The sequence below is a fragment of the Balaenoptera acutorostrata genome, chromosome 9 (assembly GCF_949987535.1).
Source record: "Balaenoptera acutorostrata chromosome 9, mBalAcu1.1, whole genome shotgun sequence".
Classification (NCBI taxonomy): Eukaryota; Metazoa; Chordata; class Mammalia; order Artiodactyla; family Balaenopteridae; genus Balaenoptera; species Balaenoptera acutorostrata.
In genome coordinates this window covers 55,454,397-55,466,680 of record NC_080072.1, presented here as the reverse complement: position 1 = coordinate 55,466,680, position 12,284 = coordinate 55,454,397, and the positions used below count along the sequence as shown (strand labels likewise).

The 12,284-nt window shown below is 35.4% G+C and overlaps 1 protein-coding gene across 4 annotated transcripts in view; it reads right to left on the bottom strand.

The window, feature by feature from the left end:
- UVRAG (UV radiation resistance associated) overlaps window positions 1-12,284 on the bottom strand; it is a 312,724-nt gene that overhangs the window by 132,953 nt on the left and 167,487 nt on the right. For all 4 annotated transcript variants that reach the window (XM_057553092.1, XM_057553093.1, XM_057553094.1 and 1 more), the window contains 3 exons: window positions 5,300-5,384; window positions 3,653-3,740; window positions 1,863-1,923 (listed from right to left, as the gene is read on the bottom strand). In XM_057553092.1, coding sequence (XP_057409075.1) covers window positions 1,863-1,923; window positions 3,653-3,740; window positions 5,300-5,384 — 234 coding nt within the window. The remainder of the gene's footprint in view (window positions 1-1,862; window positions 1,924-3,652; window positions 3,741-5,299; window positions 5,385-12,284) is intronic.

The window sequence follows — 12,284 nt, the reverse complement described above, 5'->3', positions numbered from 1 at the left end:
CCATGAAAGAAGAGAATATATTTGCTTTTTCCATCGTTATATCCTCAAAACACAGCACAGTGTCTGGCATTCAGGTGCTCAACTGATATTTTTTTCAATAAATGAATATTCTGTATCCCTGCAACCTGACACAGGGCTCAAGGTACTTAATAGGTTTATTAAATAAATGAATGAATGAAAGAATGGGGGAAAAGATGTGTCATGAGCTTCAAGACACCATAACATAAAAGTAACACCTAAAATTAACACCAAAGCACATCTGTATGACTTACAGAGATTAGAGGGAACACTGTACAATGGAAACCAGACAAATTCCAGCAAGATCATTACTTAGCTTTGTGGTCTCATGCAAGTCACTAAATAGCTCATTTACACATTGTAAAATGAGATTATACCACCTTCCTTATAGGTTTCTTTTGTGTGTGTTCAGGAGGATTAAAGATAAGGCAAAATGTCTTGCTCTTAAATAAAATCTTAACAATCATGTAAAACAGGTAGTACATGAACTAATGTGCTCATACTATCAATTAGAAAATCAACTCAAAGCTTAGATGACTTGCTCCAAAATAGATGGTTTCTAGAAGGGGAACCAGGACTCAAATATAGGTCTTCCCATTCCTGTTTTAATCACTCTTCCATTTTTTTTTAAATTTATTTTTTATTGAAGTATAGTTGAATTACAATGTTGTATTAATTACTGCTATACAGCAAAGTGACTCAGTTATACATATATTTACATTCTTTTTCATATTCTTTTCCATTATGGTTTATCACAGGATACTGAATATAGTTCCCTGTGCTATACAGTAGGAACTTGTTGTTTATCCATTCTGTATATACCAGTTTGCATCTGCTAATCCCAAAATCCCACTCCTCTCCCCCGTGGCAACCACCAGTCTATTCTCTGTGTCCCTGATTCTGTATCTGTTTCATAGCTAGGTTCATTTGTATCACTCTTCTTATGTCCCAACTACTTGTTGTAAGTCTTGTTGTAAAGGACAAAGGAGGTAATATATTAAAACAGTCTTAAATGCTAAAGGGCCACAAATAACATTTTCTTTATAGGGAAATGGAAGAAAGTCCCAATCAGAACTAGTAACGCTTTCTTCTTGAATAACTTATTCCCAAATAGATTAATGTGCTAGCTTTGGGAATAATCTACACAACTACTTAATAGTCCTCAAAGCATTGTTTATATTAGGAGAAAAGAACCTACTTTGCTAACAATAAAAGTAATCTTTCTAACCAATATGCCAAATAATATAAGTTCTTTTCTTTGGCATACTGGTAAAGGGATTAGGAAAAATATTTTTAAATATAGCAATTACTATGAATCATATCTATAAAATCTTTAATGTAAATTTATTTTAGTTAAAAGAGCACAGAAATGACAGTACAACAAGTTTAACCTACGGGGGTGGGAATGTCACAAAATTAAATTTTCAAATACATTTTACGTCAGCAGAAATACAGTTTTCTAAATAGAACAAATTAATGTTTATTGCTTTGTTCCCAACACAAATTTTTCATGAAAAATCAAACCAAAAGGACAGGGATATTATTAGTATTCTTGAGAATCCTACTGTCTGATTTTCTTAAAGCCCATTCAAAAATTATTTTCTTTTAACTTTCAAATAGAAAGTTCAACAATTTTTTTGTTTTTTCATGATTAGACCAAATATCCTCTTAAGCCTTCCATCAGGGAATCTGACTCTATATACTTACAATTGGGAAGGGACAGAAGGTCCAGAAACCCTTCCGGATAAAGTGCCAGGCAACCAACATTTCAAGATCTCTCTCTTTTTCCCTGCAACATACCCATATATTATACCAAATCTTTAGAAGTAAAAGAAATAAAATACCTTGGAAGTCCTCAGAATTAGGCAACTTGACACCACATACAAAGTAATCCTTATGCTCATTCTGTAAATACAACCAAAGAATGAAATTAATTTTGTTTACGTATAAAGCAAAGAAGCTCTAAATCTAAAAAATTTACATCAGTATTAATTCAAAGACAATACTGTCATAGACTCAAAATATTAACCTAATTGTTGAAGCTGAATGATGAGTACATGATGATTTATTATACTATTCTGTACATTGATATACACTTCAAACTCTCTATACTATAAACATTTAAAACATCATATCTAAGCAAAAAACTGTCAAATTTTAATCATAAAACTATCGTTTGACCAATTCATAGCTATAAATGAAAAATTTTAAGTAGAATTAACAAGATTCTGTGAGCAACCTAAAATCCTATTAGGTTTCCTCTCAGAAAATTAGTTTTTTAAGTCTCTTTTCATTAAAAAGAAAACAAACCCACCAAATTTAGCAGATTTAGTTCTCTAAAACAAATCCTAACCAGTTACACTTGTATTTACTCTAAGAAACCAGATTCAGAAACTTAATATCCTGACAGTTACCTCAGGAATATCTTAAGTAATACTAATAAATATAAATTAATTAGCCGTTATATTTTTAAAGCAATGTATGTGTATCTGCATCTATGTGTCAGATATGGTGAAAGTTGATAATTTGGTTGAGTGAAAAGGTCCTAAAGAAACCAGAAATAATTTGGCATTCTTTCAGATGAAGATGAGTGCACCCCACCACCAAATTGATAGGAAAAAATCAAATGGTGGAACCTAATGACAACTAATCCCAAACCTACTTTTTTTTTTTTTTTAAACATCTTTATTGGAGTATAATTGCTTTACAATGGTGTGTTAGTTTCTGCTTTACAACAAAGTGAATCAGTTATACATATACATATGTTCCCATATTTCTTCCCTCTTGCATCTCCCTCCCTCCCACCCTCCCTATCCCACCCCTCTAGGTGGTCACAAAGCACCGAGCTGATCTCCCTGTGCTATGCGGCTGCTTCCCACTAGCTATCTATTTTACATTTGGTAGTGTATATATGTCCATGACACTCTCTTACCCTGTCACATCTCACCCCACCCCCTCCCCGTATCCTCAAGTCCATTCTCTAGTAGGTCTGTGTCTTTATTCCCGTCTTGCCACTAGGTTCTTCATGACCTTTTTTTTTTTTTCCCTTAGATTCCATATATATGTGTTAGCATACTGTATTTGTTTTTCTCTTTCTGACTTACTTCACTCTGTATGACAGACTCTAACTCCATCCACCTCATTACAAATACCTCCATTTCATTTCTTTTTATGGCTGAGTAATATTCCATTGTATATATGTGCCACATCTTCTTTATCCATTCATCTGATGATGGACACTTAGGTTGCTTCCATGTCCTGGCTATTGTAAATAGAGCTGCAATGAACATTTTGGTACATGACTCTTTTTGAATTATGGTTTTCTCAGGGTATATGCCCAGTAGTGGGATTGCTGGGTAGTATGGTAGTTCTATGTTTAGTTTTTTAAGGAACCTCCATACTGTTCTCCATAGTGGCTGTATCAATTTACATTCCCACCAACAGTGCAAGAGTGTTCCCTTTTCTCCACACCCTCTCCAGCATTTATTGTTTTTAAATAAATCTTAGCTTCTGAATGAATCATGACAGACCATATGATTAAGACTAGAGCAATGAGTTTTTGCTTTGAGAGTAAATTTCAAACAGAAATCATCTTAAAAAAAATTTTTTTTTCCCCAGAAAATTTGAAACTTACCAAATCAATAGGGTAAATGTAGGAAAGCTCAGATAGTAATTGCCTGCAACGAATTGTCAACTGGGCATTAGTCTTCAGAAAGAGTTCTCTAATGAGGAAAAAAAAAGCACATTTGTTAAAAAAAACATGTTTGCATGCTTTCTAACAGTTATTTCCACCTAACTGATGCACAGAAAGATTAATGGTCTGTACTAGGCCATAGAAATTCAGAAGTAGAAGCAAGAATAATAACTAACATGAGTCCTGACCTATCACTAAATACTATCAATCAAGCTAACTATACTGAGGCCTATTTTATGTGTCCAACACCATGCTTAGAGATGTGAAACGTACAAAATCATTGACTGGGCACCTACTACTACATGCCAGGAGCTTCACAAATGGCTTTATTTAATTATTACAACAACTTACTCAGTTGATATTACTATACCCATTTTACAAACAAGGAAACAAGATTTAGAGAAGCTCAGTAAGCTGACCAAGGTCTCATTTAACCTGAGGCCAATTTGTTTTTAGGAAATATCCATATGGTATTTCCTCAAAAAAGTATTCTATTTTCATTTACAACTACAGATGTTATAACTACCTCAAAAAATAACCTGCTGCCATATTACAAAAATAACAGAATAAAAAAAGGACAAAGCAAAAAGCTGTGGCATGAGATGATGTAGCTCTTCTCTTGAACTATTTAAGAAACATGACCAACAGCTAAAATACCCGTAGAGCATATTACATGCTCAACTGTATCAACAATTAAAAAGGAGGTAATTTAGGAGAAACAGTAGGTCAAAGTGGAATCTAAAGTAGTACAATGCAAAGAGCACTGAAGACTTAAAAGGATTTAGTCCTGCTTTCCTAGTGAACTGGACAGAGTAACCTCCAGAGCTTTGCTTTCCTATCTGCAAACTGAGAGGATTAGATGATCTCCAAGGTTATTTTCAGGTTTCTCAATTGCTAAGGTTTCTTAAAGAAAAATGCAGGCTGGGATGACTTTCTAGAAAAAGTGAGTGAAGATGAGGAAAAGATCAGAGGTGGCAACAAGTTAAGCATGTGCTGGAAAAAATAAAGGGAAAAACTATTAGCATTTGTTAAATGAATGTCACGGAGCGACTGAAACTAGCTACGGTTGTATGGGGCCATTTTATTGAAGGTTATTTGACAGTGAAGCAAAACAATCACCATTGGTTCTTAAGAAGAGAAAAAATGATGGTAAAATAGTATTTCAGGAGAAGTCTGCTAGCAACATGGAGGATGAACTGAAAATTGGAGAGACTGATGTTAGAGAGAGAACCTGGGAGCTGTTGAGGTCAGCCAAGAGAGCTAACAGGAGTAAGTCTGAAGAAGTTACTGAAGAAAAACTGTAAGCTGCACTAAAGGTAGAAGACAGGAAGAGGAGGAGATGCAAACATTAAGTCACAGTGCTATGGCCCTGAAATCTAGAAGAACAGTGTCCATGCTTCCGATTCTGACTACATACTAGGAGGTCTCATAACCGCCTCTAGCACAGTAGGTGTTGAACAAATGAAAGTGGCATTGAGCATATTAACTGTTATTAATACTGGCAGCTTTAAAAAATACTCCTTTTCCAAATCCTCTCCTCAAAGTAAACTCGACACTCATAACAACCATTCTCAGTGTTCCATTTACCTTTTCGCAGTACACTCCTTCCTCAGCTCATTTAGGGATTCCTTCTGGAGTTGAAGCTTGAGGTGCTCAGCCGAAAATGCACTTCCTAGAGAGGGACGAAAGGAGACAATTCCAGATGGAACACTGCAGACAGGACTGCCCAGTCACAACCGAACAGGCAGAGCCCAGTCCCCTGACTGTGAGAGGGAAATAAAAAGAGTTAAAAGGTAAAATGGGTTGGGGATAGAGGACTTCTGGGGGGATTAATGAGAATAAACTGCCTATTGCTTCCACTTTTATACAGCCTCTAGCAGGAGTCAAAGAGTAAGAGTCTAGGATTCTCTGCCTACAGATTTCTGGGTCACTGACCAAGAAACCCCGATGCAATTTTCAAAATTCAGACACCTTAATTTTTTAAAAAACTGGCTATGGACTCTGGGTGTTAAGGATGATTCACTAAAGGTTCATCAATTGTAACAAATGTACCACTTTGGTGGGGGAAGCTTTGCACAGGTGGGAGGTTGGGAGTATATGGGGAATCTGTACCTTCTGTTCAATTTTGCTATGAACCTAAAACTGCTCTAAAGAGTAAAGCTTAATTTTTTCTAAAAAGGTGGTTAATTTGTTTTTAACTGCAAACGCTATATAACATTACTGAAAGTATAAAAAGTAGAGCAGGAAAAATTACCCGCATATTGACTACTACAATATAGTTCATCAATATTAAGTTTTTTATGAAGTTTCATCTTATTCATATACGTAAGTAGTTTTAGTTACAATCACAGTGTGCAGGAAATGTATATACTGATTTTTCCAAATTATGTCTCAAGCATTTTTACATGTTGACAGATAGTCTGAGTTACAATGTTTAATGGCTTATAAAATTTGACTCCATAGATGTGAATTAAAAGAATATTCCACATTTTAACTGATACCCCAATACCTCAATTCTACTACAGGATTGCTTTAGCATTGCAATGATTAATATTTGTATATAAGCCTGGTCTTTTGTATTTATATCAACCTTGGAACTTCCATTTTCATTCATGTGATCATAAAATCCTTTTACATCTTCCTACTCTAAGAAAATGAGCCTGTCTCAGAAAAGTCCAAAGGTCCTAAAGCACAGAAAAACAGTCTTAGATCCTGACATACTAAGTTCTAGGTCTTAAAAAGAAGCTTAGGGACTTCCCTGGTGGCGCGGTGGTTAAGAATCTGCCTGTCAATGCAGGGGACACAGGTTTGATCCCTGGTCTGGGAAGATCCCACATGCTGCGGAGCAATTAAGCCCGTGTGCCACGACTACTGAGCCTGTGCTCTAGAGCCCGCGAGCCACAACTACTGAAGCCCGCGCGCCTATAGCCTGTGCTCTGCAACAAGAGAAGCCACCGCAATAAGCCCGCTCACTGCAACTAGAGAAAGCAGGCATGCAGCAATGAAGACCCAAAAAATACACAGCTAAAAAAAAAAAAAAAAAAAAAAAAAAAAAAGAAGTTTAGTTTCATGAACTGTGATCTAACAGGAAAAGGTGCCCTAAACTCTTCCGCACATCTAGGGAGGAACAAAAAGTAGGTTAATTGATCGAGGAACAAGAAGTAGGTTAATTGATCAAAATACAGTTTGGACCTTAGAACTAAATTCACCAACCTAAGTAATTTTATCAACATATGTCTAAGCACCCTGCTCCTCTCTCTCAACTGTATTTAAATGACCAGTAAGTTGTTAACTCTGCTCCTCAAACAGAACTTAATCAAGGAATACCACTTACCTTCTTTAGCCCCAATATAATTCCTCCCCAGATTTCCATATTGATAATAGATAGCATTGAGATAATCCCTCAATGATTTCAGAAGACACTTGGGTTGACAACCTCTACCCCTCACCCAATGCACTTTTACCAGAAAGCACGTGAATTCTTCCACCACTATACAAATTTGCAATGTTATTCTTCATCCCAGATAAAAGGCTGCCTCAATTCTAATGAAATCACAAATGGGCCAAGACAGATATGGGTTTCAAAATGCAAATGTTATGCACCCTCTTTAGCTTTGAAGGTCTTTAGAACATATTACATGACCAAAAAGAAAACAAAAACAAAAACCCTTGCAAAACAAAGAAGGAAAATAAAATTTAAAAATACACAGCCAGCTAATAGATGGGGTAAAACGTTAACAAGAGGTAAATCTGGGTGAAGAATATAAGTGTTCTCTGTACTCTTATTCTTGTAATTTTTCTGTAAGTCCAAAATGATTTCCAAATAAAAAGTAAAAGAGTAGATCCAAACCCAGAAAAAGGTCTCCTGAAAGGCTATGGTTTTTCCACAGGCTTTAACAGAACTAAGGCTTTAGAACACAGACTGGCAACATCTCTCCAAAACATATCAGGTTCATTTTTCTGTTAAAAGGTAATACACCTCATTGGTCACCGGGTGGTCTCTGGAACAAAACTGAGTGAGTCTGGTTTAATTAGGCTCAGGTAGAGAAGAACTAAGTATTTCAAGATACCTCAGAAAACTCAACCTAAGTTCCAAAAGTCACTTCATAGGAAGTAATAACATTGAGGCAATGATGTGCTCAAGCTCTTTACATGTTGTTCAGGTTATATATTACCAGCCTGAATACTACATGATTGGTGTTGTGTCCTCCTAAGGATATTACATATAGAAGCAATGACATCCATCCTTAAGACCATGGATATATCCTGCTTCTCATTTAACTTTCTCCCCAGATTTAGCATTTATTGGTGTCTTCTGCTTGAATCAATTTTTACTACTATGGTTGCAAAATAATATTCCAACTCCAGTACTTCCTCCATACTTATCAGTCAGCATTCAGCATTCTTCTCTAAGCAAGAGCCCTTCCTTCTCCATTAGCTGTCTATTATCAGTATGGAATCATGAATTCTCTTTTATTTTTCAAAGATTTATAATTCATTACTGGATTTAATTATTTTGGTGCTCAAGTGGTCCCAGATTTGACCAGCCTTCAGCCTTGTTCCAGTGCCCTCTGACATACTACGATCATGTTATTCAAAATATTACCTTATTTACTTTAATTGTTGCAGGATCTGTAGTGATATCCCCTCTCTCATTCCTGATACTGGTAATTCACACTTTCTCTCTTTTTACTCGGTCAGTCTGACTAGAGGATTATCAATTTTATTGATCTTTTCAAAGGACACCTTTTAGTTTCATTGACATTCTCTACTCTCTTTTTGTTTTCAATTTGACTGATTTCTGCCCTCGATTATTTCCTTCCTTCTGCCTGATTTGGGTTTAATTTGCTCTTCTTTTCTAGTTAAGGTATAAGCTTAGGTTATTGAATGAAGGCCTTTCTTCTTTTCTAGTATAAGCATCAAATGATATAAATTTCCTCTAAGCATGCATCCCTTAAAATGTTGATATATTTTTTTTTCTTTTTTTTTCTTTTTTTTTTTAAAATGTTGATATATTTTCATTCACATCAAAATATTTTCCAATTTTCCTTGTTATTTCTTCTTTGACCCATGGTATGTATGTATGTGTGTGTGTGTGTGTGTGTGTGTGTGTGTGTGTGTTGTACAATTTCAAAATATTAATGGGAGGGAGGGAGACGCAAGAGGGAAGAGATATGGGAACATATGTATATGTATAACTCATTCACTTTGTTATAAAGCAGAAACTAATGCACCATTGTAAAGCAATTATACTCCAATAAAAAAAAATATGAACAGTTTTCCAGATATCTTTCAGTCAGTGATTTCTAGCTATTTCTGTTTTGGTGAGACAATACTTTGCATTATTTTGATTATTTTGCATTTATTTGTTTTATGACACCAAATATGGCCTAACTAAACATTCCATATGTACTTGAAAAAATGTATATTCTGCTGGTGTTCTACTGTTAATTAGGTCAAGTTAGTTGATAATGTTGTTAATGTCTTCTCTCCTTACTGATTTTCTCTCTACTTGTTCTATAAATTACTGAGAAATTAGTGTTATGGTTACCAACTATAATTGTGCATTTAGCTATTTCTCCTTTCAGTTCCATCAGTTTTTGATTTATATATATATATATATATATATATATATATATATATATATATATATAATAGACACACACACACACATATATATATATAAGCTTGGTTGTTATATTCATACATATTTAGAATTGTTACGTCTTTTCATGAACTAGCCTCTTCACCATAATGTAATATCCCTCTTTATTGCAGGTAATATTCATTGTTCTGAAGTCTACCTTGCCTGATATTACTAGAGCCACTTTGGCCTTCTTTTGGTTGGTATTTGCATAGTGCATTTTTTCCATTCTTTTACCTTTACTCTATCTATATCCTTAAATTAAAAGTGTGTTTCTTGTAGATAGGCTTTAGTTGGGTCTTTTTTATCTTTATAACATCTGAACAATCTCTTTTTTAACTGAGGTATTTAGAATACTTACACTTAATATAATCATTGATACATTTAGATTAAAAACTACCATTTTGTTAGCTGTTTTCTCAATGTTCCATTTATTCTTTGTTTCTTTATCCCTCTTTTTCTGTGCTTTTGGATTTTTTTTTATGACTTCCTCTTTCTTCACTATCAGCTCGTTCTTACCTCCCTCTAAAATTTTTAGTGGTTGCCCCAGAGTTTACAATATATAACTTAAATTAATAACAGTTTACCTTCAAATAAAATTATACCACCTCATGTAGAATATAAAATCCTGACAACAGTACACTCCCAACTCTTCCCTTCCCCACTCTTAAAATACTTCATAAATTTTACTTTATGCATGTTATAAACTCCAAAACATTGTTATTTTTGCATTAGAAAATCAATAGTCTTTTAGAGCAATTAAAAATAAGAAAAAAATTTCTTTATAATATCTTCCTTTCAACCATTTCTGGAGCTCTCAATTTTTGTGTGTAGAGCTAAGTTTCTGTATGGTATCATGTTTCTCCTGCTGAAGAATTTCCTTTATTATTTCTTGAAGTATAAGACAGCTGATAATGAAATAACTTAGTTTTATGTGAAAGAGTCTCTTTGCACTTCAGTTTGGGTAATTTCTGTTGACCTATCTTCAAGTTCAATGATTCTTTCCTCAGTTGTGTTGAATCTACCAATGAGTCTGTCAAAGGCATTCTTCATCTCATTACTGTGTTTTTGGTTTATAGTCTACCCATTAGACTGTTTCTTACAGTTTCCACCACCTCTCAGCTGAAATTTACCATCTGTTATTGTACGTTATCCACCTTTCCACAAAATTCTGAAGCATATTAACCATAGTTATTTTAAATACTCTGACAGTCCCAACATCTAAGTCATCTCTGAAGTCTTTTTCTGTTAATTTCTTCTCCTGTCAGCCTTTTGTTGGTGGTGGTGGTGTTGGTAATGGTAGTGATGGTTTTTTGTTTTGGTTTGGTTTTGCTTTTTTTTTTTTGGTCTCAAAAATTTTGATTGAATATTGAACATCATTTGCAGGGCAACAGAGAAAGAAAAAGACATGCTTATTCTTCTGTTAATTTGGAGGAATGAGTCAATACAATCAGGAACCGAGCTGGATTTGGGTTCCATTGCTGCCATGGTTACCTTCAGTGTATCACATTCTTCAAATTTCCTCTAATTTTTCCCTTTTGGGGGTGGTGGTGGCATTGGTGGTAATGGTGAAGATGGTCTGACAGAGGCTTTTTCTCAATGACACTATACTATTCCCAGATTTAGGTATTCCCTGTGAACCAGCACCTAAGTAAGGGTGTCTCACCATGCTCTTGCCTCTCCACCTACAGTGACTTGTTATTCTGTGCTTTCTAGCCTGGCTGGGGAGGAAGGCAGGGAGTTCCTCTGTTGTCCTGGTTAAACCAGGCCATACTCTGTGTCCCTGGGTAGGGCTTCCTCAGTGATACTTTCCCTCCCCTAGGGACTGGTTGCCTTGAAATCTTAGTACTTGGATAGATTCAAGAAAAGTTATAATTTTGTACATTATCCAGCTTTCTCTTGCTGTTAGTGTGGAAGTGATGCTCCTTCCACCTTTCTACATCCCAGACAGAGGCTGGAAGTCAAATCTGAGGATATTTATTTAAGTTTTTTTAAAGCTCTTCTCTGTTCTTTGTATTTTCTGTTTCTTTTAGGTCAGCGATTCTGTTTGTTCAACCTGGTCTAATTCATAGTGTTCTCCTCAAATATCTGATGACCCTTGGTTTTCCCTTTAAATCCATGAATAAGTGATTAGATTGGTTAGCATAGGTAATAATGCAGGTTTCCTTTGAAGCTATAAAGATTTATTTACATTAAAGGCTTCACCCCTGAATGGCAGCTCAGTGTAAGTGTGCAGTTCCTGCTGACAATTAGTGTTCCTTCAAGGTATATATGCTGGGAGAAGGCAGTACCTTTACTTTAAACCTCTATCAAATAAGGTGAAGTTTACTTTGGGATTATGTTACTTCAGGGTATTTCACTCCTAAGTAGAGCTGCCTTTCATGTCTTCTCTCTGGGTTGGTTGTAAAATTCCACAGTCAGGCTTTGCTCTACCTTTCTATGCCAAAATCTCATACCACGGAACCTAACCAGGTCAGGAAACCATTATGTTTAGAAAGCAGTTGGAGCAAATGTTATAGGAAGTTACCCCAAATTCACAAAGGAAAGAAAATGGGCCAGTAGGCCCAGTTACCCTAATTATTGCTCCATCATTCCTGATTTCGATACTTGGGAATTGCAAGTTGAGGCATCTGAGAGCTCTACCAGAAACTCCCACTTCAGACTTTTCCACTGTATTCCAGGTTGCAGTCTTCCTCTGCTCTAGTTTATTCATCAATACAATTCTATCTACTTTGTGTCTTTGAGAACTATGTCAAAAATCTTTGCTATTCCAATGGCACCCTCTTTTATTTTCACCATCACCAAGGACTTATTTTGTATGCATGTATCTTTATCATCATATCAATGAGTCATTGAGAGGGAGAGAAAGCAAGTACATGGCTTGGTTTACCATACTTCGAAACTGCTTTCTGAAACCCTTGGCCCTAT